This window comes from Helicoverpa zea, chromosome 5 (genome assembly GCF_022581195.2).
Source record: "Helicoverpa zea isolate HzStark_Cry1AcR chromosome 5, ilHelZeax1.1, whole genome shotgun sequence".
In the NCBI taxonomy this organism is placed as follows: Eukaryota; Metazoa; Arthropoda; class Insecta; order Lepidoptera; family Noctuidae; genus Helicoverpa; species Helicoverpa zea.
The window spans coordinates 7,584,143-7,610,437 of NC_061456.1; the positions used below are offsets into that span (position 1 = coordinate 7,584,143).

Below are 26,295 nucleotides of genomic sequence, written 5' to 3' on the forward strand. Positions count from 1 at the left end.
TACTTACATGAAAGGCTAGGCGATTGAAGTGAAATCTGAAACGAAAAAAATAATAATTACCTATTTATTTTTAAGTAGATACCTATTTGGCAGTGGTACCTAGGCATTTTAATTATTTTGCACGAGGTCTTTGGAACTCCATGAACAGAACATATATAAACATATAAAAAGGTATTTATTATATAAACGGAACGCCCTTTTTGTTTTAAAAACCATAAAACATATTTTTTTTCATTGTCTTACCTACAGAATCGTAAGGCCCACCTTTTTTTTATCGACGTCAAAAATCATCAAATGACCCCTCCCGCTGTGGGTTAGCAGCGGCGAGGGAGTGTCAGACTCTTACTGACTAAAAACCGTCGTGTTCCGTCGTGGGCCTTTTATGTGCCAGGGCCGCGGTATCTCTTTCGAACAACCCGCAGCCCCAGCAGATCGTAAGGCCCACCTTAGATAACTTTACCCGTTGGTCTACTAGTGGACGAAAGCGCGACTAGCGTGCACGGGGACCCACGTTCGATTTCTAGGTTAACCCGAAATAGCGATAACCATTTATTTATTAGGTATCTAATAAAATAACACCTAATATGAGATAGCTGCTTTATACCGTTGACGAGTTCCCGCCTACAGTTTGTGGTAGACTATAGATTCATGAGCAGATCCTGAGTTGGTGATAATGAAAAATCTGTTTTGATTATTAACATCGAACTTTTTTCCTATTAATTAAGTAGGACTCAAAATTTAAATTGACCATATGAATTATTTCCCAGTAAAAGAACCTCGGTACAGACAGACAGAAGTTCGGATTTAAATACCTACCTTAACGTTTTCTTGTGTCTGACCTTTTAGGTACTTGGATAAAATATTTTGAAATTGAATAATAACTAAGAGAAGGTTATTATGAATATTCACTTACTTGATATGCCAATACACAGGAATAAAATAATGACAAAAGAGCGAGAGTTAACACTAGCGTCTTCATGTCTCCGGTTTCAGTCACCACTTTGATTCACCATGACTGTGAACTTGCCTTTTATACGAGGGCGTGGCTTCGCCTGATTGTAGCGGAAAATCATGGTTTGCATTATCATCACTACAAAACATGGTTTTTAGAGCCCTTTTTAGAGTTCTGCGCTCTCAGAGGTCTTCGGTTAATAAAGTACCTATTAGGTAATATGTGGTGGTCTGAAAAGTTTCCGACCGAACAAAGATATGTCGCAGTCAACTGTTCAAGTAGCCATTCAATCAAACAGCCAGACCTTAGCCTGAAAACTAATTTAGCTACTTGAGCTACCCTAAATTCCAAAGTGGTAAATGATGGTGGGTACTGAGGCCCATATAAAAAGTCCAACTCATTTCATTAGCATAGGTGTATTGTCCTGCAAAAACAAAAAACTATATAACAGCATTTCTTCCAGTTTCTCATCGATGTAGACTCACTCATACGGCTGATGGAGGTACAGAACCACTGATGTACCAGACGTAAGCGCACTTGACCGTTTTTTTTTGTTTATTGACAATCTTTTCAGAGCCGTAATAGCCATTGCATGCATGGCTCTGTGTGTATGTTTTGTCAGGTAGGTACCTACTTTTGAGGTACATAGTTGTTAAGGTTATCATTTTGGGAATAACATGTAGGTAGGTAGGTACGTGTACCTACGTACTAGATAGTACCTACTAGGTGTTTTCTGCAGTTTTGTCGCGACTCTGGGAAACTGCTGCGCGCACCCGTATAAAAAGTAGTCTGTATCTTTCTTCGAAGAAGAGCCCCTGGCTCAGTTAGTGCTGCGCGGATCGATCGATCACTAAAACACTGTTACGTGTTAAACAGCTATATAAGTACCTAAAAAAGCAAAACATTTTCATTTCGATCAACACTTTCTGAGATAAGCGCGTACAATCGGTAGCACGGTGGGAGCTGTGTTTATCAACCCAGCCCCTACTTACAGCCTTACGTGAATTATATAAATAACTAGCTTCTGCCAGCGGTTTCACCCGCATCCCGTGGGAACTACTTCCCGTACTGGGATAAAAAGTAGCCTATAGCCTTCCTCGATAAATGGGCTATCTAACACTGACCAGTAGTTCCTGAGATTAGCGCGTTCAAACAAACAAACAAACAAACTCTTCAGCTTTATAATATTAGTATAGATAATAGGTACTTAAGGGCTGTTTAAGAGAGCCGGTAATTCTTACTTATAAACGTTGCTTAGGCATGTCTTAACTAACATTTAATCACTACTTAAGGCTTTAAGTAGTAATTAGTTAAAATGATGCTAGAAGATGATTAGAGATTTTTATAAGTAAGGCTGATTGTCTTTTACCACAACCAGTATTTAGTACGACTAATTTAAACACATGTGGGGTTGCTCTCTTCGCGCTTGCTCCTTTTTGTTATTTGATAGGAATCTTTTATCTTTTTTGGGTCTGTACCTACTCTCTCTCTGCTCGCTCCATGTTGTCTGTGTTTACTTTTTGAGTCCTCAAAGTGACGAAAAAATTCGGGCTCATTTTTCTAATTTTCATCTAAGTACGTAGATACTCATACCAACATAAGATTCTAGAAGGTACCTACGTCGTGTGTGTTTTCATTAACTGAAACGACCTTGTCGATTCAGTTGCATGTTCCGCATGAAAGCATGCATACAATAGAATACTGGACACTGTATCATAGGCGTGTACTCGGACGGAAATGACCAGTCATCGCCACGTAATTCCATGGAAATCAACATTACTTACTTATATGTTTAATTAAACCACGATATGTTTTATGATGACTTTGGTGTATTTATCAGAGAGGTACCTACTTACCGGTGTGGCGTTGTTGCATACATAAGCCACACCTCATATTATAAAGGCAGGAGTATCTGTTTTTTGTTTCTACGCAAATGCTACTGGATGGATTTTGATGAAACTTGATAAACAATCATAATTATAATGCCTGGCTTACTGCTATAGACCGTCCAGAAATTGAGCAAGTAGGTACCTATTCTCTAGAAAGCAAGTTCTTGGCTGAATATGTTTTTGTACATTAATCAAGTGCTTGATTGCCATGCAAAACATTTTTAAACCCTTTCTTATATTATAAAAAGAAAATAAACTCTTCAGCTGAAGACATTTAAATGAAATAGCAAATGGATATAAGTAGCACAGAAAGAGCAAACTATTGTTGAAATTTTGCATACATACATGATAGGTATCAATCAATATTTCCTCATTTAGATTTAGAATGCAGTTTAAAGAAAAAAAACAAAAGTTGAAATATTAAACACATTTTAATTAAGACCATTATTAACTAAACCTACTACATTACTTCTTGGACCCTCCAAAGCCGGAGAAACCCATTATCTGGGCCAGTTCAGACTGTGCTGGACTATCTTCAGGATCCTCAGACTCCATGAGCTTGCGCTTCTTGTCACGACGTCGTTCCCGACGCTGTTCCTTAACCCTGGCTTCTTCTTCCGCTGCTTCTCTCAGTCTGGTGTCTAACTCATATTCACGCTTCTTTTCCTCTAGTTTACGCTTGTTCATTGCAAATCGTGCTTTGACCTGTAATTTGAATTATATACATTTGAATAGGCATCCTTATTAATGTTATAAAACTTTATGTAAGTTTTTGTGTTTGGCTGGACTACCCTTTATATGTGTAAGGGAGGCTTTCCCTGTATGTGTGGGTGAAACAGAATTTAATACTTATATTCTAATAAGCGAAAATACAACATGGCAAAACACTTCAAATAAATTTTACTAATATATTAACATCTCTGGGTCAGCAGTTATTATATGACACTGGAAAATGAATTGTGTCTCATGTATATTTGCACACCAGCAAATATCATTACATCATACACAGATTTCTCATGTAATGGTCAAGTGCTGTTATTATTTAAAATAAAAAACTCCTATTGTATGTAAATTGAGGGCCACTTCATGAGAAACACGAAATATTTCAAGTGATATAGTCTAATCTGGAAGACCTCGACATAACTCATTATTTTTACAACTACTTAGGGCATATCCCACCAATTTAGGGCTGTTTTCAAACCAAACTGACTGTCAGCTGCAGAATGTGAGCAGGCTATCTACCTATCTATATATGTAATAACATATGATCAGTTATTCATATGCAGAAAAAAAAGTGAATATGTATGAAAATACAATAAACGGTGTACCGTTCGCTCACTTAGTTTGGTTTGAACTCAACCTTAGGGTTCATTTCTCAAGCTTAATAATTTGAATCTACTAACCTGATCCAAGGAACTCCTTTCAATTTTCATGGACATGCCAAGATTACGTTGATGCTTTTTGCCATTGATGTGGTCCAAAAAGTTGATAGAATCTTTGACAACACAATCACAGACATTGCAGTAGTAACCTCCGGACTGCGAGGTGGGTGTGTTCTTTGTGATCACAACGCTTTTACCAAGCTTGGAATCTAAGTCAACTTTATAGTCTCGTTGTTTGAGGAGCTCTCTCTTTATAGGTGGGGCTGAAAAGTTCCATGATATTGGTTAGTTATTATTGTTGTAAGATGACGTAAATGATATTATATTTAATATACTGTTCATGAGTGGAGACGTTAAATATGTCAACGAGTTTGAACAACGCGATATAACTCAGAACAATGAAAGGTTTTTACATCAAGCTTGTTTCTTTTAAAGTTGCTACTGTTGTTTGTTAATGTAATGAGGGTTCAGTGTTCAGGCTTTTGCCTTACAAAATATGGTCTTATTGACAGGTGAGTAAGATTACCTTTCTTTTTAGCACGTTCTTCTTCTTCTATTTCAGCTTTTAACCGATCTGCTGCAATTCTTTCGAATTCATCCTTGTCCCATTTTCTACGATGATCGTCTGGTCTCATCGTCATCTTGGCGGATTGTGTCTATGTCTAAGGGCACGGAAAAATAGTTGTATTGCTTCTGTTTATATGGGTTATTTATTTCGTCAACAATAAAAATATACGCAACGCTAAAATGAGGGCAATGTTTTGTGAATTTAATTTGACATAATTGACATGTCATAAAATGTCACTGTCACTTTCATTTCCATCGCCAACGCGTTTGTGGTCCAGCTTTTTTCCTGGTAAAGACTCTTTTGGTAACCTTGCATATTAATCTTACATTTGCAAGATTGTATGAATGTATAACGGATTTCAAAATGTTAACAGTATTTAATAACGTGTCTTACTGCTACATAAACGTGGAATTGATGTTTGACTTCGTAAAAAAATCAACTCTCCAAGAAATCAGCTTAGTTATAGTGTTCTCTTCTGAATGATCATTTATCTCAGTTCGGGTTTAGATATGTACGGGTTTTAGTTCCTTTAACTTAAGCAAGATGGCGCTACTCACATATAAACTGCAGTAAGGAAGAAGAACATTATTCAAATTAATTTTTAAGTACCTACCTAAGTATAGTACCTTTATTTAATAAAAAGGTAAAAACCACGATCTAATCGATTAATCGATCGAATAATAGGTATTACCCGGGTATATTATGTAGGTAGGTATTTGTATTTTTAAATAAATGAAGCAACAGCATCAAACAAAATCCTAATAAATGGTCATCAGAGTACCTACCTAATACAAGTCCGAGGAACGGCTGATGAGACAAAGTGACGACATTACGAAGGGAGCGGGAAAAACTGATGGGGGTAATGACGCTCAACGCTGAGTATCCAATAAAAAGAGTTGATGAGGGACCGACACTCCTATAACGTTGTAAGAACATCAATTTATTGGCTTTGAATGTTATTTAATCGATTTCAGTTTGAATTTAGATGTAAACGCAGATTTTGTAGCAATAGGGCTTTTTTTTTTTTTTTTTTTTTTCCGACGTCAAAAATCATCAAATGACCCCTCCCGCTGTGGGTTAGCAGCGGAGAGGGAGTGTCAGATTCTTACTGACTAAAAACCGTCGTGTTCCGTCATAGGCCTTTTATGTACCAGGGCCGCGGTATCTCTTTCGAACAACCCGCAGCCCCGGCAGGCCTTGGCCCTGCTGGGCCCCGCTGGGGTTGCTGACATCTCTTTGAGGAGCGCGTGGAACAACGCGCGTCGTCGACACGGGTCTGTCGTCTAAGCAGACAGAAAGACGATGCGAAACGGTGCGAAATCATTGCGCAATAAAAAAAAAAAAAATATATTCGTAATTCTTGACCCGATATCCCAAAACCATCTACCAGAGCTCATGATCACTTACTAAACATTATCTATTATGTAGTTGTCATAGATAGGAAGCATCAGTGATTTATTAGCTTACCGCACTGTACCTACAGGTAGGTAGGCCCTACTAAAGGTAGGTAGGGGCAAATGATAATGTCTCTGATAATTTCAGCAGGTGAGAAATGTTCAGGTAGCCAAGTACTTAAAGCATACAGTAGGAACTTAGGTACTGCAACTTGCCATTATTAGGTAGTATTTTCTAACGCTGGTTACCTGGTTACGCACTAACTGGCGCTACAAACTTTTAATTTAGAAATATTCAATTGGAGTCTAATTGCAAGCAATTCATTTCAAAGAGATTCCCTCTTAAAGATACCCATACGTCTTTCCTCTTTTAGGCGCATTCAGCTGTAAACCTCAACCTGTGTAGGGAAATAAAAATAAATACGAAAATGTTGTAGATGTAGCAAAATATAATACAGCAGTGCTCATAGACAAGCATGGGTTAATGCGACGCGATTTGGGACAAGAAGCCTGACGAAGTGACGTCATGAAGAGAACGAGCGCGGCCGCGCGACCGTGACACATGGCATGACTATAATATTATTATGACGAGAAATTTCTTCATTTTGCCCTTTTTGCCGGCGAGATAGCAGTTATCTATCATGTCTCTTGTTTTTTGCTGTAGTACCTACGTAGTTTATTTATGAAAGTAAATATTGGCTTCATTTTGTTTTGTAGAGTTTACGCTTTAAATGTTACATTTTTGTTGTAAATTATACTCACCTATTATGTTTTAATGACACAAGTTCATACACGATTCGTAAACGTAAGTTGAATAATGGGTTTAAACATAATTATACCTAGTAAAGAAAAAAAAGTTATAAAGCCTCTGTCTCAGCTTCCTTTCAGGTCTACTGACATCTAATCAAGTTGGGGATAGTAAAAATATTTGTAAACGACATGTACCTATGTACATCTACTACCAGATACAATATTCTACGCAGCTACGAAGTTATAATAATGCTACGAAACGGCTACGAGCTGCCTATGATTTGGCTACATGTGGCTACGAAGAGGTATTGAAAAAGGTGATAAGAATGTATGTAGTTACAATGTAGCTAATTTATTTTGTGCCTACAGGTGCCTACATAAATATACACGTTCGTAAATATAATATACCTCTTTCATAGTAAGTTATAGTCGTAGATTGTCTATTATCCGATAAATAGACTCTTGTTTATAAAAAGTTAACAATATTGGCACCTACACTGTTCGATAATAAACTGGTTTAGGTATACTCGCACACCGTTTAACGTAAACCGTTTTTTTCAGTCGCTTCCAATGTAGATTGCATTGGTCCCATGAGGGGACATAGCCTGAAAGAATTGACGAGGAAGGGTGAACCCGTGAAGCGAGATCCAACACACGTCGAGTGTGTGACAAATTGACTTCACCAAATAAATTGGCACAATTTTCTTTACACGTCATCACCTTAACAGTCATTAAGCTAACGCTAAATCGTTGGTTCTTAACGTAAAAAGCCTCTTTTTCAGAGTATAAAGGGAGCCATTATAAAGATGAGTTCGTAAGTAGACACTGGGATACTTTGCGACTTGGATCTATGTTAGAGTTAATGTGTGTGAGATACTGGCGTTATTTATCACCACTTACCGTGATACTTTGGCTTAATATTTTAACGGTTGATGTGTTATAACCGGAGGTCATTTATAATATTTCAAGCGGAAAAGCGGTAGAGCGAAGTAAGAACGAATTACAAGTTATAATGGATGTAATCTTGGGTCGAATTGGTTTGACAACATTGAAGCGGCGCGGCGGTAATGTTCGTTGAACTGTGTGGATGTAAAACATGTCACTAGGGATTTGCATGAGATGTCTAGGTGTTGCGGCCGGCATCGAGCGAGCCGGAGAGAACGCCCCCGGCTGTTTCTGCTTCAATAAATCATCTCTATCTTACCTTCTAACGTATAATGAGGTTCGATTGTTTCGTTGAATATTTATAACGACGTCGGACCGCGAACGGGAATATATGTTCTGATATCGAACGCGTTATTACTTATGAGCTCAGGTGAGTAGGTATTTTACGAAGATAGCAGCAGTTTTACCTTTTTAAATTATACTTCAGGCTTGTCAACATTTTTGATAAAAATAATTAAATACGGTTTCGAGTAATCAAACGGGTAGGTATTTACTAGTTTTCGCAACAAAATATTTATTGATATTAAGTTGGTCGTTGTTACAATCTATCTTAATATAAACCACGAGCAAACTTAATTCACCTATCACAAAGCGAGGAATTTCTAATAAATCTTGATACAGGTACATCATGAAATATGAAACTTAATATTCGACTCTATTCACTTATCAGTAGATAGAGTATTTTCCTGTTAACGCTATTTTTCACCATTAAAATTCAGCTAACAGGAACGCCACATCATTTTTAAAACCAACTCGAAACAAAAATATACAGTTCACAGTATAACGCTTTTCTAGCTGAAAGATCAATACTCTAAACTCAATCATTTATTCATAACCATCGGCTCGTTTCGGCCATTTTTCGGCAAATCTAGTAAAGCCATAGGTACTACGTTACAGACAAAGCACAAATGACATTCATTTACCATGGTATAAAATGAATCATATCAACACAATTTCAAGGAAAATTCTCTCAGAAACGTTGCTCACTATCACATTCCGATAAAACATATTGAAAACAATTTGGAATGGAATTTTATCGACAGCTCTCGAGACCCGACTCTCTTACTCCTAAAACTATCTTTGTACGTATTCTCAGCTGTCACAGCCATAATGTAGGTGTTATATAGACCAATAGGAACATTTATTATTAGTTTTATTGATTTACAGCTACTTTTTGAACGATAAAATTCTGCCCAAATCGGGAGATCGAATTTAGTATATTATGATTATGAAGAATTTGGTGAAAATGAGAGTATTATTTTATGACCACCGTACCATCACTTCATTAACTCGGCACATTTTGGCAATTCGCCCGGAAAATTACTTGATCACCGATAAGTACGAAGCTGCTCGCTGTTAGTTACTGACTAACAAGAACATTTTCCCTGTAGTGGTTGGTATACTTACTAAATTAGTTTATAATGTTATTGGAAAGCTAGAGATAGTTTGAAAGAAAAAGATTAGGAGAATATTATTAAATATTTAACACCCAAAGCACTTTTCACATTGAAATAAATCTCCTCACGTTCCTACCAGTAGTGTTTACCTTTCCTAAATACCAGGATAGTCCGAGCTACGTGTTAGTAAACTGTTCCTAAGTATTTTACGAGCGTTTGTTGTGGTTTAGTTCAAACAATTGCAAGCCTCAGGCGGAATGTGTTCGGTGATTGTTACCGGGAATAAGTGCATTGTGGCGACCGATAGACAGCCGACAGGTAGTTATAGCCTTGTCTCACAATATAAAAATAAATGCTTTATAACTGAAAAGTTCTTCTGAATAGAATTCTATACCATTTTGTTCTGAGTACCTAATAACCCAGATTTTTTGCTTTAATTTCCTTTCAATATCTAATTGGTTTAATAAAATTCAAATGCCCTAATAAAGGATATATTGTTCATAAAATGAAATCCAATAAGTATAAAAAGAAACAGGGAAAGGATGGTGATAAAAAACAAATGAAAACGGTCTCAAAATGGTACATTTTCGTATCATCCCTTGTGTTTTAAATGACGCACCAATTTGTATTTTCGGACGGTAAAATTAATGCGTGTAGGGGAGATATGATGGGTTGTGGGATTGGACTGCGATATATAATAAATATTTATTTCGAAGGTACTCGGTATTTATGATTGATGTGCCACATGGTGTAGTAATGCATGTTGTTCAATTAATACGATATGTACTTACTTACTTATTTAATATATATAACACAGTATTATTGACCTATATCGCAATATTGCATGTCTGAGAGGCAAGCGAGCGTAAAGCAGTATAGGAGCCATTGAAGAAGGACTGCTACTATTTGTGTGCATTCGTGCCGTGATGCTCAACTGTTAATGTTAGCCATAAATGTCCCGTATCTTTGCTCTATGTTACCTCTTATAGGTCTGTATAGATGGATCTTTACATCTAAGTACCTATGCTAATATGAACCGCCGAATTTGCTGATGAAAGTCATATAGTTTTAAAGAGTACTTGATGGTCATAAAAACGTATATTTTGCTACTTAATAAAAGAATCATTTAACCTAATGTTATCAACTTTACTTCGGACTTCACTCTAACTCGTGAAAAAAATGTTGTTATAATTTCACAAAGAAACCATTGAACATTTTTGCTCCCCAATTAAAATTCGCGAAGCATTTGTCCGTAGTTTTGACATAAAGTCCATCAGAAGGCGCTTAACATTGTCTAAAGTAGTCTGAAGCGTTATAAAAGAACCTTGAACTAATGCGAATTCTGGAAATGTGCGAAGTCTTCCCGCTTGGGCACAGTTCCTACACAGTAACATTTGGTACATGTTTCTACAGATTGGTAGCAAGTAGGTGCCTTTATTAGGTCTTAACGACAAAAAAAATATACCTGGTTGAATTTAATGGATATTGTTAAAAATAACGATGCCTGGGTGTTTGGTAATAAATTTAAATAAAGACTGAAAAAAATATTGTACCTGTAAGTTTTCGATTTTCGAAGGTTGGACTTTCAAACTTAAAGGATCGTTGTGGCATATTTCTGATAGGTTGACCCATACATAATGAGTTTTAAAGTATTTATGATATCATGGACGCAAGGGACGTCCTTACGTATTTCGTAGCTTTGGGTACAAAGTTTCAGTAGTAATTAAGTAAGGCGAGGTTCAGGCTTCAACCAATCTCTTATATAAACAGTTTTACCGGAAATCATGTGCGTGAAAACATAACACATTCACATCAAGTTTCTTTCATCGCAGCGCTTATTACGCTTTTTTCTCATATCTTTAGTCGTTTATTTACGAGTCCGTGAGGGTAGCAATTTTCTCCTAAAAATGTTAAATAAAATTCCACAGCCTCGAATGTATTTCTGAAACCTTTATTTGGTATCAAATGTTGAGGAAATATCTTATTGGCAAATATTTAGACCCAATATTTTTCATTCATTAATTCGTTGTAAAAGCGACATTCGTTTTCCCTTTATTTCTGAAAAAAAAAATCAAGGCAAGTACTTACAGTCTTAGAGGAAACTTAAACGTCTTCTCAGTTATATTGTTTTGGCACTCGATCATTTTTATGGCTTCTTCGGCGTTGATAATATAATACTTAACATTGATTTAAATTAAGTTGAGCATCAGTAGGTAATTTTGAATACGTCAGAGATCAGCATTGAAAATATTGAACAATCGTATGGATTTACCATTGAAAAATTATTGGGATCAAACCTCAGTGGATTACTTACGAACATCCGATGCAGGTGGATTTGTTGAACTAAGGGTTTAATCGTATAAGTACTTCAATATCCCGAAGCTATGAAAGTGGTTCAATTATTTCTGTTCACGATTGTACCAGTTCTTTTATAATATTCATTTGCACCATCAACTCATATTACGTAATGTCAATTAGTTATGAAGTTACCCAGGAAAAACTATTTTCCATATAGGTACTTCAGATTGTTGAGGTATATGACTATCTATATAGTGTTTCAAATAGGCCTATAAAAGCTCTTTCGAAACGTCATTCTATTTGCACGATTCCCAGAACCATAGACACTCGTTTTATTTGGAAGTGATGGGTTTTCAGAGAAGTAACTAAATAATCCGTTCCTATGACACAAAACGAATCTAGCCATACTTAGTGAAAACTTTTGTGAATTGACTGAAAAATTTGGAGGGATTTTTTTTTACAGAGATTATAATTATTTACTAATCCTTTTGTGGATTATTTTAAGTATATACCACGTGTTGCGGCTTAATGTTGTGCATACATACTTGTGCCATTCATATGTTTAGTTATGTGTACGTTTAGATAGAATAATATGCGTACATAGTGGTGGTGTCTGGCAAATAGCGTCGGAGCCGGCGGTAACATCAGTGACATTATTCAGCTTATTCCTCAGCCCCGAGCCGTGCATTCCGTTTGTGAATGCATTGTTTGCGTAAAATAATACAAGACGAACGACAGCACATCTGTTTTAAAATGAGAAATATTACGTACGTCTGTCAGCGTCTTAACCTTTGAAATACTCGGAAAGACAAATCAGCCACAAATCGTAAAATTCGGCCTTTTTCTGACAACGCAGGACCGCAAAAGAAAATGAAATCAAATATTTCAAATTTCCAATAAACTGCCTCGGCAACAGTTAAAGACGTTTTATTACGAATTTGTAATTTTAATATAGAATTTTTACAGGTCGGAATTTAATAGAAAAGGTCGAATTCCTTACATAAATATAATTCACAGTTGGATATTCATATTTATTTATTTTTCGTTAAGAGAGTTTTCGCAATATTATATAAGTAAATAATATGGGGAACTCAGAACTAATATTTATTTGGTTGAATATGATAGAAGGAAAATGTTGTGTGAAAACTCTCTTTTCCCAATAAAATACACGAGTAAATATGTTCATTCCACAAGTACATAAATATACATACTTATAATGTTACAAGTTTTACCTATAATACAAGCATGTGTTGTTTTTCACTGGGAAATAAAAAGCGGTGATTATTTTTATCATAATAGCTGCCTGATCCTAGATCGGAGTCGGAGCTTAAGTTTACTTTAATCACAAATCCTTTATGGGAACTCAACGCTGTGTGAATACTAAGATTTTTTTATCCAACGAGATTAAAAGTGATACTTAAAGCTAACCTAAAAAAACATTACAATAAGTAGAATGAATGGAATAATTTAAAAAGAGTTTTCTTTAAAAATGCGATGTCACATGCTAAAAAATCATACCTTGCATATTTGCAGAACATGAATTAACTTACCTAGACATATATTCACACTTTCTGATTTATTACCTACTAGGTAGAGATTAGATTACTTTGGTATTTCTACTTTGTCATCTTACACATCATTTCGCCTAAGATGTGGGGACTTGTGTTAGAATCATCTATTTCTGTGAAAAATTGGATTATGACAGTGACAAATGAAGAACATCCACTTTTACAAAGTGCTCGGGCATTCAATTAAATATCTCCAAAATTTAAAATAAGTAGTTTACACGATATGGTCCGCTGAACTAATACTCATTATTACAGTTCCTTATGTGGCTTCATCTTCCTTACGCAAAATTAAAATGTTAATTAGTTTTGGTTATGGTTTATGGCCATATATGGTATATAAGTATTCAAAACTAACTAAAAAATTGGCCTATATTCCAACACAATATTCTAATAACAAACCATACCATAGGAACCTACTCCGATAGCCTACTCCATCCAACGGTGTACAGAACTATAGTCACATAAACAAATTGCATTAAAATAGAGTCATTATCATTATCCACTCGCTGTATTGTTCATAAAATGTAAGAGCAAAGACAAATGGAGCAATTGTGGTGTTTTAACCGAAGGGTAAATGCCTTATAATCATTACGCGACAAAAAATATTACCTTGTGACCATCAACAGCTTAGGAACAAGAAAACTGACAGTTATGATGGCTTAATCTGTATATATATCTGTATATGTATCTCTTAATATTCAAAAACAGGTAGCAGGTAGCCCAAAAATATTAATTTGATTTTTAATTAAATTGTAACAATATTTCAGTAAGCTATTGGAAACTTTTCATTCATTTTCTGCCGGCTCTGAAATAGTTGGTAAACACGTAAACATCACTTAAGGCTGTCCTGTCTTAATTTTGAGTTTGTGCGCACTTAATGTAATTCCATCGTAATATCCAAAGGGCAAGTATGTCCATGCTGTCGAATAATTAATTAGGGAACGCCGCAGACGGTCACTAGTTATCTCGACGGAGCAACACGTCCCACTGTTTGTTCGAGTTTACACACCGACGGGACACCCTCACCTTGAATATTTCACTCAACAAGTACACAGAGCTATAACGATTCTCCGCATGTACCGGGCTAGTTTGGAATTAATCAGTATGTGTTTTACTTCTGCCTTCCTTAATATTTGAGCAGCTTGTTCAAACTGATCGATGCTTCCCTATGGTATAGTTTCTTTGATGTTAAACAGATGCATATACTTATTAAGTTTTATGACTGGATTTGTTTACTATATTTAAAACATCTTTGTAAATTTTAAAGGTATCGTTTAAATCGCTCCGTTTTCCCGGATACGTTACCATTAAGAGTGAGAAATGTTCGTTTAATTATTAAACCATTAGCAGCGTTTTCCATGTGCAACTCGTAAATCCCATTAGGTGATACCGCGAATATCGTGTTGGAAAACTTCAACATTTTAAAATATTCTGTTTGCATTGAAATTTAAACATTCTATTTGTTTTAAATTGCCCAATCTGTTCGGTTGGTATTGAATTATAAGCGGTCGATACAAAGTTTTATGAATTGAATTTTCTTTTGATTGGCAATATTTGACCTCGTGGGAGTGTTTTTATTTTTGAAAATAACTTTTAATTTTTCAAAGTTTTTCTACAAGCGCTTTTTTAGAATTAGGTTATTTCCATGTCAACTATGATCACGCCATGGTTAAAATAGTCCACGAGTTCATTTATTTTACTATTTTATCTACAGTAAATGCCGTTTAACAACACTTCTCGAATACTTAAAATTAATACAGTAGTATTACATTGTAAAGATATTTAAGTCGAATAAATTTTGCATCTCAAAATTGTTAGCAGCAGCGAAATAAGTAGACTCAAGACGGTCTTAATTAACTGAAGGCTAACTGTGAATAGTATGCATGCATACATCCATAAATACATTGTAAAACCGAATGGTTTCTGTGTTTGCTATTAGCAATTCTTGTAGGAAATTCTAGGAGAGTTCTGTCTGGTTAATTCCCTGGTGATTCTAGTTAATTCTGGTGGTTTCCGAGAGGTGTGAGTTAGAGTTATTGTTTGTCCATCGCCCGTGTGGCCAGCACGACGCTCGCCCGCCGAGCCAAGCTCTGCACACCAAATAGGATTATGGTTTGTCCACGCCGAGCTTTCATTGTTCTGTAACGTCGTCCACGGCTTAAGTCTCGCGCAACAATCTGTTTTTACTTGCGGTGTACGTGCGTTGACTACCAATTACCATTTAAATGTTGTTTAAGTTTAATGTCGTCTTCCTTATGTACGTAGGTTCGAAACATCGTCGATGTCAATTATCTTGATTTCTTTTATTCTACCCAATATAGTGGAATAAAAGACACAAAATCCTCTTTCACCTAGCGGTACTTATATGGACAAAGGTAAAAGAAATCCCACCCAAAACAAAAATGTGAAAGACTGCCAAGTTCGATAATATGGGAATGCTTCACCTATAAAAGAAGTGAGATCTGAATAAGTACCAAGTTCCATACACATACCTCAGTTAAAAATAGTTACTTTTTAATGATGTTACTTGGCAAGTTTTCACACACCTTGTTATAAACCTACTAAACGCATGAATCAAGTATACAATTTTCTATTAAAACTTGCCAAGTAACATCACTAAAAAGTAACTATTTTTAACTGAGGTATGTGTATGGAACTTGGTACTTATTCAGATCTCACTTCTTTTATAGGCGAAGCATTCCCATATTATCGAACTTGGCAGTCTTTTACATTTTTGTTTTGGGTGGGATTTCATTTATTTTTGTAAGGTTGTTTATTTTATTTTTTTCTTATGATGAAGTTAATTAAAGAAATGTCTCATTTATACTATCTTTCAGATTTTTTAATATGCACTATGTTTCTTACAAAGAAATGAACTAGATTAACTAAATGGACTAGATTTACCAACTGACTGACATGACATGTTATCATATATTATATTCGTGGATCAAAGTTACACATTCGTTATTTTCGAAAGTGATTCACACTTGGCCGTTTTCAGATTTTTACTTTACTTTGACTAAATACAAACCTTCGTAACGAATTTCAGATCGGTACGACCATTCGAAGATATATTATATAAATATAGATAAATTTAGTTCGTTTTAGTTCCTTAGGGATATAAATTTACACCGGGTATAAAACACCTTCATTATTTTGAAACCGACTCACACTTGGCCATTTTCAGATTTTTCCCTTTACCTTGACATAAAGACCCACCTCCATGCCAAATTTCAAGTCAATACGACCATTGGAAGTGGTCTAGGTTTTTGATGAGTGAGTCAGTCAGTCAGTCATTCAGTGAGTGTATAGTAAAAATAAAGATTTTCTGACGTCAATATCTCAAGACCTACAATAGGTGTATTAATGAAATTTTGTATTTTAGATAAGTGAGGGGTCTCAACAGATACTAGAAATTTGATATGCGTAAATAAAATAGATTTTGAGTTACAGGGGGGTCGAATTTGGCCCGAAATGGTTCGTGTAATATAACCCACGGCCGGTGTGTCGCTTTTTTTGCTCGAACTTGGCGGACACACTGCCGTGTGTCTAGAACAAAACATTTCCCGCTACAGTAATTTCTCTTAATATAGCTTTACAGATGTAAAAAATCCGCCATTGGAGATATTTAAAAGAAAGCATCCGCGCACGACGCGTTCCCGAGCATATTTTGGACGCGAACAAGATTTAATTTAATTTTTTCGACGCCGCTATTTTATTATATTACCTACAAATTTATCTTTACTCTGGTATTTTATTATTTCGTAACGCCAAAGATTTAATATATACGTGATAACTTTTGGCGGACCGTTAAATTCTTAAATTGTAGCTAAAAATATAACTGTGAATAATAAATTGGGAAACAAAAGGTACATAAAATATTATTTTACGATATGTGCTTTGTTGTGTTTGTAACAGCCACTGTCAACTCAGTGCTTGTTTGCTCGATATTTTGCTACATTCCAGTCTGAATGGTTTGTTGAATATCTAGTAATAAATCCTGAATAGTTTGAACATTTTGTTTCTGTTAGTGTGTGGTGTGGTGGTAGTGCTGTACAACATGTGGGCGCGCGCGGGGGTGGGGCGCGGGGTGAGGGACGGCCTCTATATATTGCGAGCTTTCTGTTATGGACCATTACCGGCGCATTACTGCGCTTATATGAAAATTACCTACGATACAATTTCAACAAAAGGAAAGCGAAAATGCCTTCTAATACACGCTCTGTCTCCGGATGTATGTGTTTGTACTCGGGATGAGAAAATTCACCTTTGAGACAAGCCATTACGCGCGACTTTTATGTTAGTGTATGAGGTCATCGTTTTCTTATCTTCTTCTTAATATCATGCAAAGTGTCACTTCCTACAGAAATGGATGTTTATCTGTAAATAAAGCTGGCGCTACCGTCCGAGTAGGCGAGAGACGTGCACTTGGCGAATCCAAGTTTTATTTATCATCTTTCTACAACGAAATGGAAAACAAGGCAATCACAACTTTGACAGAACTGAGAAAACTTTCAGCCGGGACTGAAGTAAATTGACTACATTGTGTTACTGCCGCTACGAATTCATGTCGCTTCGGAATGAAAATATGGGCCCGAGTTGGCGCAGAGGCAACAGATTTCACCACCCACTATGATAAATAATAGCTCGTAACTTTCCCATATTAGCTACTTATAAGGGAAGAAATCCCTGGTAAACTATCTAAGTATAATAGTTTGGCAAAATAGAGGACGTTCACAATTACACTTGTTTCTCTATTTATAATGAAATATTGAACTTGTGTTTAGGTATCATATCGTACACAGATGCTCAATTTTGCTTACCTATTTGCACACATGGTGCGACCACACCATGTATTTAAAAACAGATAATTAATCACGTCATCCATGTAACCTGTACCTACATACACACAAATCCGATAAAAAATGCACTAAAAATATTGAAAAAGTCACACAGTTAACACCCATTGTTTTTAGACAAAACATGACTTTCGCACGCAACATATTGGCCGAATAAATCTGCTAATGTAAATGAAACCCTATTCGGTTCTATAAATCGGATTTGATTGTTGGAACTTTTCCACCAAAGTGTATTTCCGCCTCGGAGGTCGTAGTAAATAGGATTTATATCTTTGGTAGTGCACGCACCGAATTTGCAGCAGGATTTTTGATTAATGGTCTTTACGGAATGAGCAGGATTCGTTAGGGAGCGCTAATTGTAACAACATGCTCATATTGCTCATTGTTCTGCCACGAACTGCGCTATCATCCGCCATCATAATTAAACCAGACCTCTACTGCTTTGTGAACGTTAAACATAATTTGGTACTTTTGCATGTGATGAGGTTAATTCTTCGAAAAAATAAATGTTTTATGGTGGTATTTTTATCCAACATTATGTGTTTTTATACACTCTCATGCATATTACTCATATAAGGTAAATTAATAATTTTGTTTATTCTCATGCCATTCTATTAGAATATTTTTATAGCACTCGAGACCGACGCCAGTGAAGCCTAGTCACAAGAATTTTGAATACATTTTTTAATCAGGCTAATGATAAATAAGGTTGAATTAATAATATCACGTTAGTTGAGGCAATTTTTCGTGTTCCCAGCTTGAGGCAGAGGGATGTAAATGGATCGCTTGTGTAATTGCAAGTATAAAATATCAATTTGGCGAGTGCTCGTCACCTGCGACCCAAGGATTAAGGACTACAGGGTACTGTTAATATGTAAATGAGGTTTTCACCTTACGAGTCATCAGTCTGAGTGCGTTTTGTGACAAAATTTAACAGGATCATATTTCTATGCAAAGCGTCACGTGACTCAGGAACCGTGAACAAGGCTTTCTGGTGGAAACTCAAGCTTTTGTGTTTTTATACCCTTTTTATGGAGTCGGCGATGCGCTCTTAAAGGAACAACCTTGTCAAAATGAAATATAGTTCAAAGTTTGGCACGGATCAGTTTGATGGAATACTTTATTTGTGGAACAACTGCAATTTCTCGTTTATTTAAAAATACTTTTTTAATTAATTAGGACATGAATTAAAAACTTCTGCTGTATTGCAACGTAGATTTTTCAGTAGGTATTTTTCACCAGATTCCGTATATGGTTTATACATATATCAGAATAACATAGTCTTTCCTATGGCCGGGAAGTAGTTTCCCCGGGACGCTAGGAAAACCATGGATGGAAGCTAATAGTGTGTCTATAAAATCGATTATATTAAATGCGAAACGTTCTCGATACTAAAATTCGTTTGCCGCTACGCGCTCGATCATGTAGCTAAAGAGTAATCTGCCGTTGTGATTGGATTCGAATCAACAATCGAATCACTTGACATGAGATTCGACAACAAATGAAATGAGGTTTACCATTACCAGGGGACTAAGCATAAGCTCATAATTAGGACTGTGAAATGGATAAGACGTATTAAAATGAATGATTAGGTATCTATATGTATACATGTGTATGTACACATACTTTTTGGAAAAAAATGAGGGTCACGGGACGAATAACAGCCTGAAATATGAATTGGCTTATGTATGTGGATACGCATATTGTAAAACGAATGATATACAATATACACAATACAAAAACAAATATATCCGAATTCAATGAAGATGATTTTGTTTCATTCCTGATGAAGTGCCCAAATAGATAGAATCACCGAAAATATTAAATGCGTAATACTGAAATGATCTCTCGAGCTAGCAGTCCTATAGCCAGTAATTGCGAGCTCTTGAAAAGCTCTCACTAAGTGAAAGTAAGGCTGAATGCAGACTGTGTCTTTACAAATCAAAACAATGCCTGATTCTGACAATGCAAGATATTTATGTGTCAATAACTTGTCAACATGTAAACTGCAAAGCAAAAACAAAAGCGTAACGCAAGCTTACCTAAATGTGAACTATACAAGCTGTTGATTTGCATCCGTGCCATAGTCAAGGACGTAAATATGCTAATGATTCTCGACCCAAATCAACGAAAAAATGGGTAGGTAATTTTTTCATGTTTTTTTCTTATTTACGTATATCCGTCAGTGTAACCCAGCCGTACTTTAATTCGGCGCGTGTGTTACTAGCCTTACTACCGCGCTGCGCACTCACACAAACGCAAACGATACATGCACAAAGCATACGCAACGATCGTTCAATAAAAATCGTAGATCATCCAGCCTACCCAAATTCACCCAATCACAGTGCGAGTACTCCCACACACTCGCCTCGCCGCTCCCCGCGTGCCCTTGAAGCCGGAACAAACAAGCGCCGACGGCAAGCAGTGTGTTTGATGTCGCCGCCGCTGCTGCGTACGTGCGCTTTGAATTCCGCGACGTGTAGGTACAAAGTGCGAGATGACGGAAAACTACACGAACACGAGTTGGTGGCGATGGTCCGCCTGTATGCCATCAGTGACAACAGTGTACTAACAGCCATCCATCCTCCGAGCCTTTTCCCAATCATGTTGGGGTCGGCTTCCAGTCTAACCGGATTCAGCTGAGTACCAGTGCTTTACAAGAAGCGACTGCCTATCTGACCTCCTCAACCCAGTTACCCGGGCAACCCGATACCCCTTGGTTAGACTGGTGTCAGACTTACTGGCTTCTGACTACCCGTTACGACTGCCAAGGATGTGCAATGACAGCCGTACATACCTATGTTCCGGGAAATGTTTACCGACCGGGAACCCTCATCACGGAGGGTCATGCTGGTCATGTGACAGACTTATGTGCTAGGACCGTTAACTTAGTGCTTTCGACACATTAAAAACGAATGTGATAGTGTTATGTTAGCTGAAGGACAACCACCTACTTCGTCGTGCTCGATTGTGCCAAGAGTGTGAAGGTGACAGCTTTGAACAGTACCTCCGGGTAACTAAACTAGGTAATTTATTTATTTGTACATTTTGTAAATACGTAGTCAGCTTAATCAATTTTATTAGTGTAAATAAGTTGATTTCTTAACCACGCCAATAATACCTACGAGCCGAAAGAATCACCTCGTGCCTACACTTAACTAACACATCTTTCAGTAATTTAATCGAAAAGTAAAAACAAAATTACTACGAAATCTTTACGCTGAATGTTAAAGCAAACCGAAAATGTTATCAATCAGCTGTTAACAGGTCAGTGAACTTTCCTTTAGCGCACTAGTATTACGTCATTAATAAGATTTCCGTGTTCCAAGGTCCTAAGACCGTTAAGAAGGAAGCAAAATTTCTAATTATTAACCAATTTAATTCAAAAATAAAAACTAAATCACTGCGAAAACTTTATGCTGAAAGATAAAGCAAAACGAACATTTTATCAATCAGCTGTTAACATGTTAGTGAACTTTCTTTCGCGCACTAGTATTGCTTATTACTGTAGTTAATAAGATATCTGTGTTAAATTTATGCTCAAAAATTAGTAAGTAAAGTAAATCGAAGTTAATGACAATAATGAAGGTGATTTTCGAAACTTTAGGTAAAATGATTGCTATCGCGTATCACTCGGTCTCGCTCGCTCGCGCGCTCGCGCTGTCATGTCGTAGATAAGACACTCACACATCGACACTCACGCACACACGTAGACATTAGTTTTCTCTGTCTACGCACACATAGCTGCCATCACGCACACACTGTGGCCGCGGGGCAATTCTGTTATGATTTGTGTTTAACCGTGGGCTAAATTCTGAAATACCATGAAATTACAACATCAAAAAAAGCAGCGCATATTAGCTTTTTCCCACCTACCGTAATTCAAATCGATTATTTACGTATTTAATTTTAACCTCCTTGACTATGGCACGGATGCAGATCAACAGATAGTCTATATACCTATACCTACTAGTGGAAATCACTTTTTAAAAATGCACTTCCAACATTTTTAGACCATTCCAATACACTAGTGGAGAATAAAAATAGATTGCTCTTCGACTGGGCGTTAATGTGCCTTGACCTTAAAGTTTCTACTTCATTAATCAATCAAACGGCCTGTCATACCGTAGGGCACGAGTGGGCACGAATTATGCCCCAGTATTTTTGTGCGAAAATACTTATTTATATTATACCAGCTTCAGCCCGCGGTTTCACCCACGTCCTATGATAACTAAAGCCCGTACTGGGATTAAATATAGCTTATGTTACTTTGGAAGAGTGTAGCTGTCCAACAGTGAAAGAATCATTCAATTCGGTCCAGTAGTTTCAGTGCCTTTAGGGTACAAACAAACAGACAAAAAGATGATTCGTTTTTACTATTTATAATGGTTTAGGTAAGTTTTCCCCGCAGTATCTTCCGCATCTTGTGGAAATACAAACATCTCCCCATGTTACATTTAATAGACCGGTATAATCCTTATCCTTCTCCAAGTTAAATCTGTCTCTATTTCAAATTTCAATCTTGAGTATTATTGTTCTGTAGGTTTGCGCGTGCAAGCGTGAAGGGTCAGACATACAGAATTACTTCCGCATCATAGTTTGTGAGGGTTCCCATATTGCAGAATTTACACGAGTTCGCGCATCATTTAATTTTCCATCAACAACTTAGATTTCACCTGCTATTTTATCATGGATTTTGCGTATATTTGAAAGTTTTTTTTCAATTGACTTATTTTCAAACACGGTAATATTGAAGCTAGCTACCAACCCTGCTGACAAGGTAATCTTTTTGCCACAGCTTTAGCTGTTTTCGTGTATCTCGTGCACACAAGTAAGAAGATTAAATAAAACCCCTTCGTCTCCATTCTTATGGAGGGCTTTTGACTGAAATAGTTTCAGTGAGCGGTACACCCACGTGCAATGAAATCTATACAGTATAAAAATATTTATAGCGTTACGGCCAGCTTCACAGACCTTTGGTATATGACAGAAATTCTAAATAACATATTCTGTTCTATATAAAAACCTAGGGGTAAATCTGTTGAAACAGCATATCGAAATTATAGTTAAGCTGAATGAATATCTGTTATGTACTTGTATGTTAGCATTGCATCTATTGAGACTCAACTCAACCGCCACGATTTAGCAAAATATTTTTATTTACGTACACGTTTCATAAATTATGTAGTTAAAACTTAACTGAGCATGAACTAGCCCTTGAAATGGATATTAAGCATTCAATTTTGTAAGTAACCCGGATTAAGTGCTCCTAAGTGTAGACTTGTATAGCTAGCAGCCATACTCGCCCTAGTTGTTGTACAGCTACATAATCGTAGTGCTATCGACTAGAATTAACTAGAGTTTAGCCGAAAGCACATAGTTTTAACCAATACAATGAAAGTGCCGAACTTGTATTACAAATGTTCATTGGAACGCATACCATGCATTTTGGAAAACCCGCTCGCCAATACAAGTCGCTCCAATCGATTTTGGCTCTCTGTAACGCTCGAATTCTCCGAAGTGGATTGTGAAATTCTTATGCATTAATATTTGCTGTGCCATTTCACACGACGGTCTTTAAGTTCTTAAAGACAATGTGACCTTTCCAGCATTGAATAAATGCTAACATGTATTTTCAGTTAGTGGTCAAACTTTAATGAATGTGAATCGAGTAAAAGGTACATAAATGTATTATAAGAGTGTCTAGTCTACCGTAATGGTAAAACCATATGGTCGCCGTAATCGCCACCGCTAGCAGTAATTAATGGCGCGAAGTTGCATCGTTTTCACTTTTGTCGCCGTAAAGAATTAATTACTCAGTAGCTACCATCTAAACTTTGAACGCTACAGTTTCTGTTTTTATTCAACTTTCGCTTAATCACCCGACTGTCTGAATAAGACAAAGGCAACACTTTATATTATAAGTATAAGTCCGGCGTAGTAACAACGGAATTATGTCTGAGTAGTTCCCATTGTTCGGCGACTCCTGGTCACACCGCAGTTTCGCGTCGAGGCCAAAGGTTCGAGACTTGAAATGTTAATGACTAACCTACTTGCCCTCATCTTTGTTTTGCAGCGTAATTAGACACCGAGGGCTTTGTCAGTAGTCCGAAGGATATTCTAGAACTGGGCAAATATTTGCGGACTGTCGGACGGAGCCCTCACGTACGTATACAGCGACTTGTGTATTATGCGGGCACATCTTTCAGACAGTTTATTTGCACTATTTATACCTGCAAGGTATACGTTTACCTGCGTCAGTTTTGTTTGTGTTTGTCAGCAAAGAAACATGTTTGTATTTGTTCGATCGTGTTTCACATCGTTTAACATTTATTTATTTTTATGTATGCATTCTAGTATCACTACGGCCGCGTGACCGGTATAACGATATGCGCTACGTGGTTTGTAACAACAACTTTTTCATTTTTCTGCTTTTCCTCATTCTGACGACGCAGTCGTAATTAAGTAGTTGCTTTGTCCAATTAATTGATTGTGCCAAAGCGTCGTTAAGAGTTCTAGTTGCAGCTAATAAATATTTTCAATATTGGAAAGTACTACCGTGTACTAACTTACTACACTTTTAAGATAGCTACATAGGTAGGTATTTAAGTAAACTCAACATAATGAAAAAAAAAGTTATTTTGAATTGTGATGAGGATCATGAAATAAACATACATTTATTTCATCTGCGTAACAAAAAAGTTGAGGGATTACATCCGTATAAATAACACAGCGTGAAAATAACAATATCGCTTGGAACTCGTGGTAATTTTTCACCCGAGTGTCAAATGCTCGTAAAAGATATTGGAAACAATTTGAGCGATATCTTGCCCCCGCGGACCTATTCGAAAAGAATGTCTTGCGAGAGAAATATGAATAGCTGTCACTTATCGAGCCGTATACTTTATGAACATGAAGAACTCAACGAGCTTGTCATCAGAACTGTCAATCTATTAGGCCGTTTCAGAAATTACCGCTTGTAAAACTTGTGAGTGGGTGAACCTATTATAAAATGTTTGTACTACCTTTAACTTTACGTTCAAGACATTTACTTTTTCTCGTCCGTCCTAAAAAAACAAGTGAACGCACCATCCTCTCGGAATCATCAACTGTAGCAGAGGGTAAAGCGCCTTGTTTATTTATGTGATTGCTGCGTTCATTTCAGCTTTCTAGAAAACCACTTTATTTTTTGTTGACCTCATTTTATTTTTAATTTTGTGTAAGTTACCTTACGCTGCTACATTTTTGAATTCCAAGTCTGACTATCACACGAAATTGTGTTAGGACTTTTAATCAACAAAATCCGACACGTTTTTTAGACGGATTCTCCAATGTTTGTTAGGAAATAGAGGAAGTGAGGGCCATTTGTCTGTATGTTAACGCAGTACATTTAGTGTTCGGTCCATTTTTTCCAGTTGAGAACTAATAGTAATGCCGATGCTCATTGGTGCTCGGGCGGGGAGGCAGCCGGCAGGCTCGCGGCGCGTGCGACTGGCGGCCGGCCCGCCCTCATTAATTCTCTCTCGGCCAACACACAATTCGGCCCGCGCTGTATGAGAATGACAGCACTCGTTAGTTATCCCCCCGTTTGTTATGTTGTTATGACTCCGACACTATCTATTAACTGTTGATAGTGTTATTTACGAGTTATGCTTGTACCTCATTTCTGTTATAAGCCGAATTATAACAGGGCTAGTTCGACACGGCCTGCTCGTAACAAATACAGCAAGGCGTAATAAAACTAAACATAAACTAAGTACAAACTGGGTGTTCACGAACACGTTAAAGCTTAACGATGCTATCAGCTGGAAGTGTTATTTGAACCGTCTAGTGGGAGATGTAGAGTGCACCGTGGAGCCGGCCTGACTCGGGAGTTACTCGGCACATGAAACGTTACGAGACAACAAGGCATCAGCTCGTGTCGCGTGTCGCACATGCTCCGCTAACTTTTAACTATGTAAAGTGTCCCAGCTCTGGGAACTCGTTTATCTTGCACGCAAACTTCGCGTTTCATTCGGAAACAAAAAACAAAATCTAATCAACTCTAAGCTCAGAATATTATGATAGCGTTTTGCGTATTCCGGGCAATGAAAATAAAACCGTGACAAAGGAAAACACACGGGTAACTACGCACGTATTTTCCCTTTCATTTCCGGTTTACTCAGTTGTGTAAATATTTGAAATGTAACATGAATAGATTTGAAAATATAATACGTAGTGGGAGTACGGAACGACGTGACAATAGTTGATATAAGGGATTTTCTATTATTCCAACTTTTGATATCATGCATTT

The 26,295-nt window shown here is 36.8% G+C and overlaps 1 protein-coding gene across 1 annotated transcript; it reads right to left on the reverse strand.

Moving 5' to 3' along the window:
- Positions 1–3,253: 3,253 nt before the first annotated feature.
- On the reverse strand, positions 3,254–5,014 carry LOC124630387 (zinc finger matrin-type protein 2). The gene is made up of 3 exons (XM_047164268.1): positions 4,750–5,014; positions 4,245–4,486; positions 3,254–3,546 (listed from the first exon to the last, which is right to left on the reverse strand). The coding sequence occupies exons 1-3, from the start codon at positions 4,862–4,864 to the stop codon at positions 3,307–3,309; spliced, it is 597 nt and encodes a 198-aa protein (XP_047020224.1). The 5' UTR covers positions 4,865–5,014; the 3' UTR covers positions 3,254–3,306.
- Positions 5,015–26,295: the final 21,281 nt, after the last annotated feature.

Bases quoted from the DNA above. Each gene is read 5' to 3' on its own strand.
- LOC124630387 (XM_047164268.1), bottom strand. From the start codon at position 4,864: ATGACGATGAGACCAGACGATCATCGTAGAAAATGGGACAAGGATGAA. The intron at 4,487-4,749 runs GTAATCTTACTC...GGAACTTTTCAG, and splicing joins AGAACGTGCTAAAAAGAAAG to CCCCACCTATAAAGAGAGAG. The intron at 3,547-4,244 runs GTTAGTAGATTC...TTCAAATTACAG, and splicing joins AAAGGAGTTCCTTGGATCAG to GTCAAAGCACGATTTGCAAT.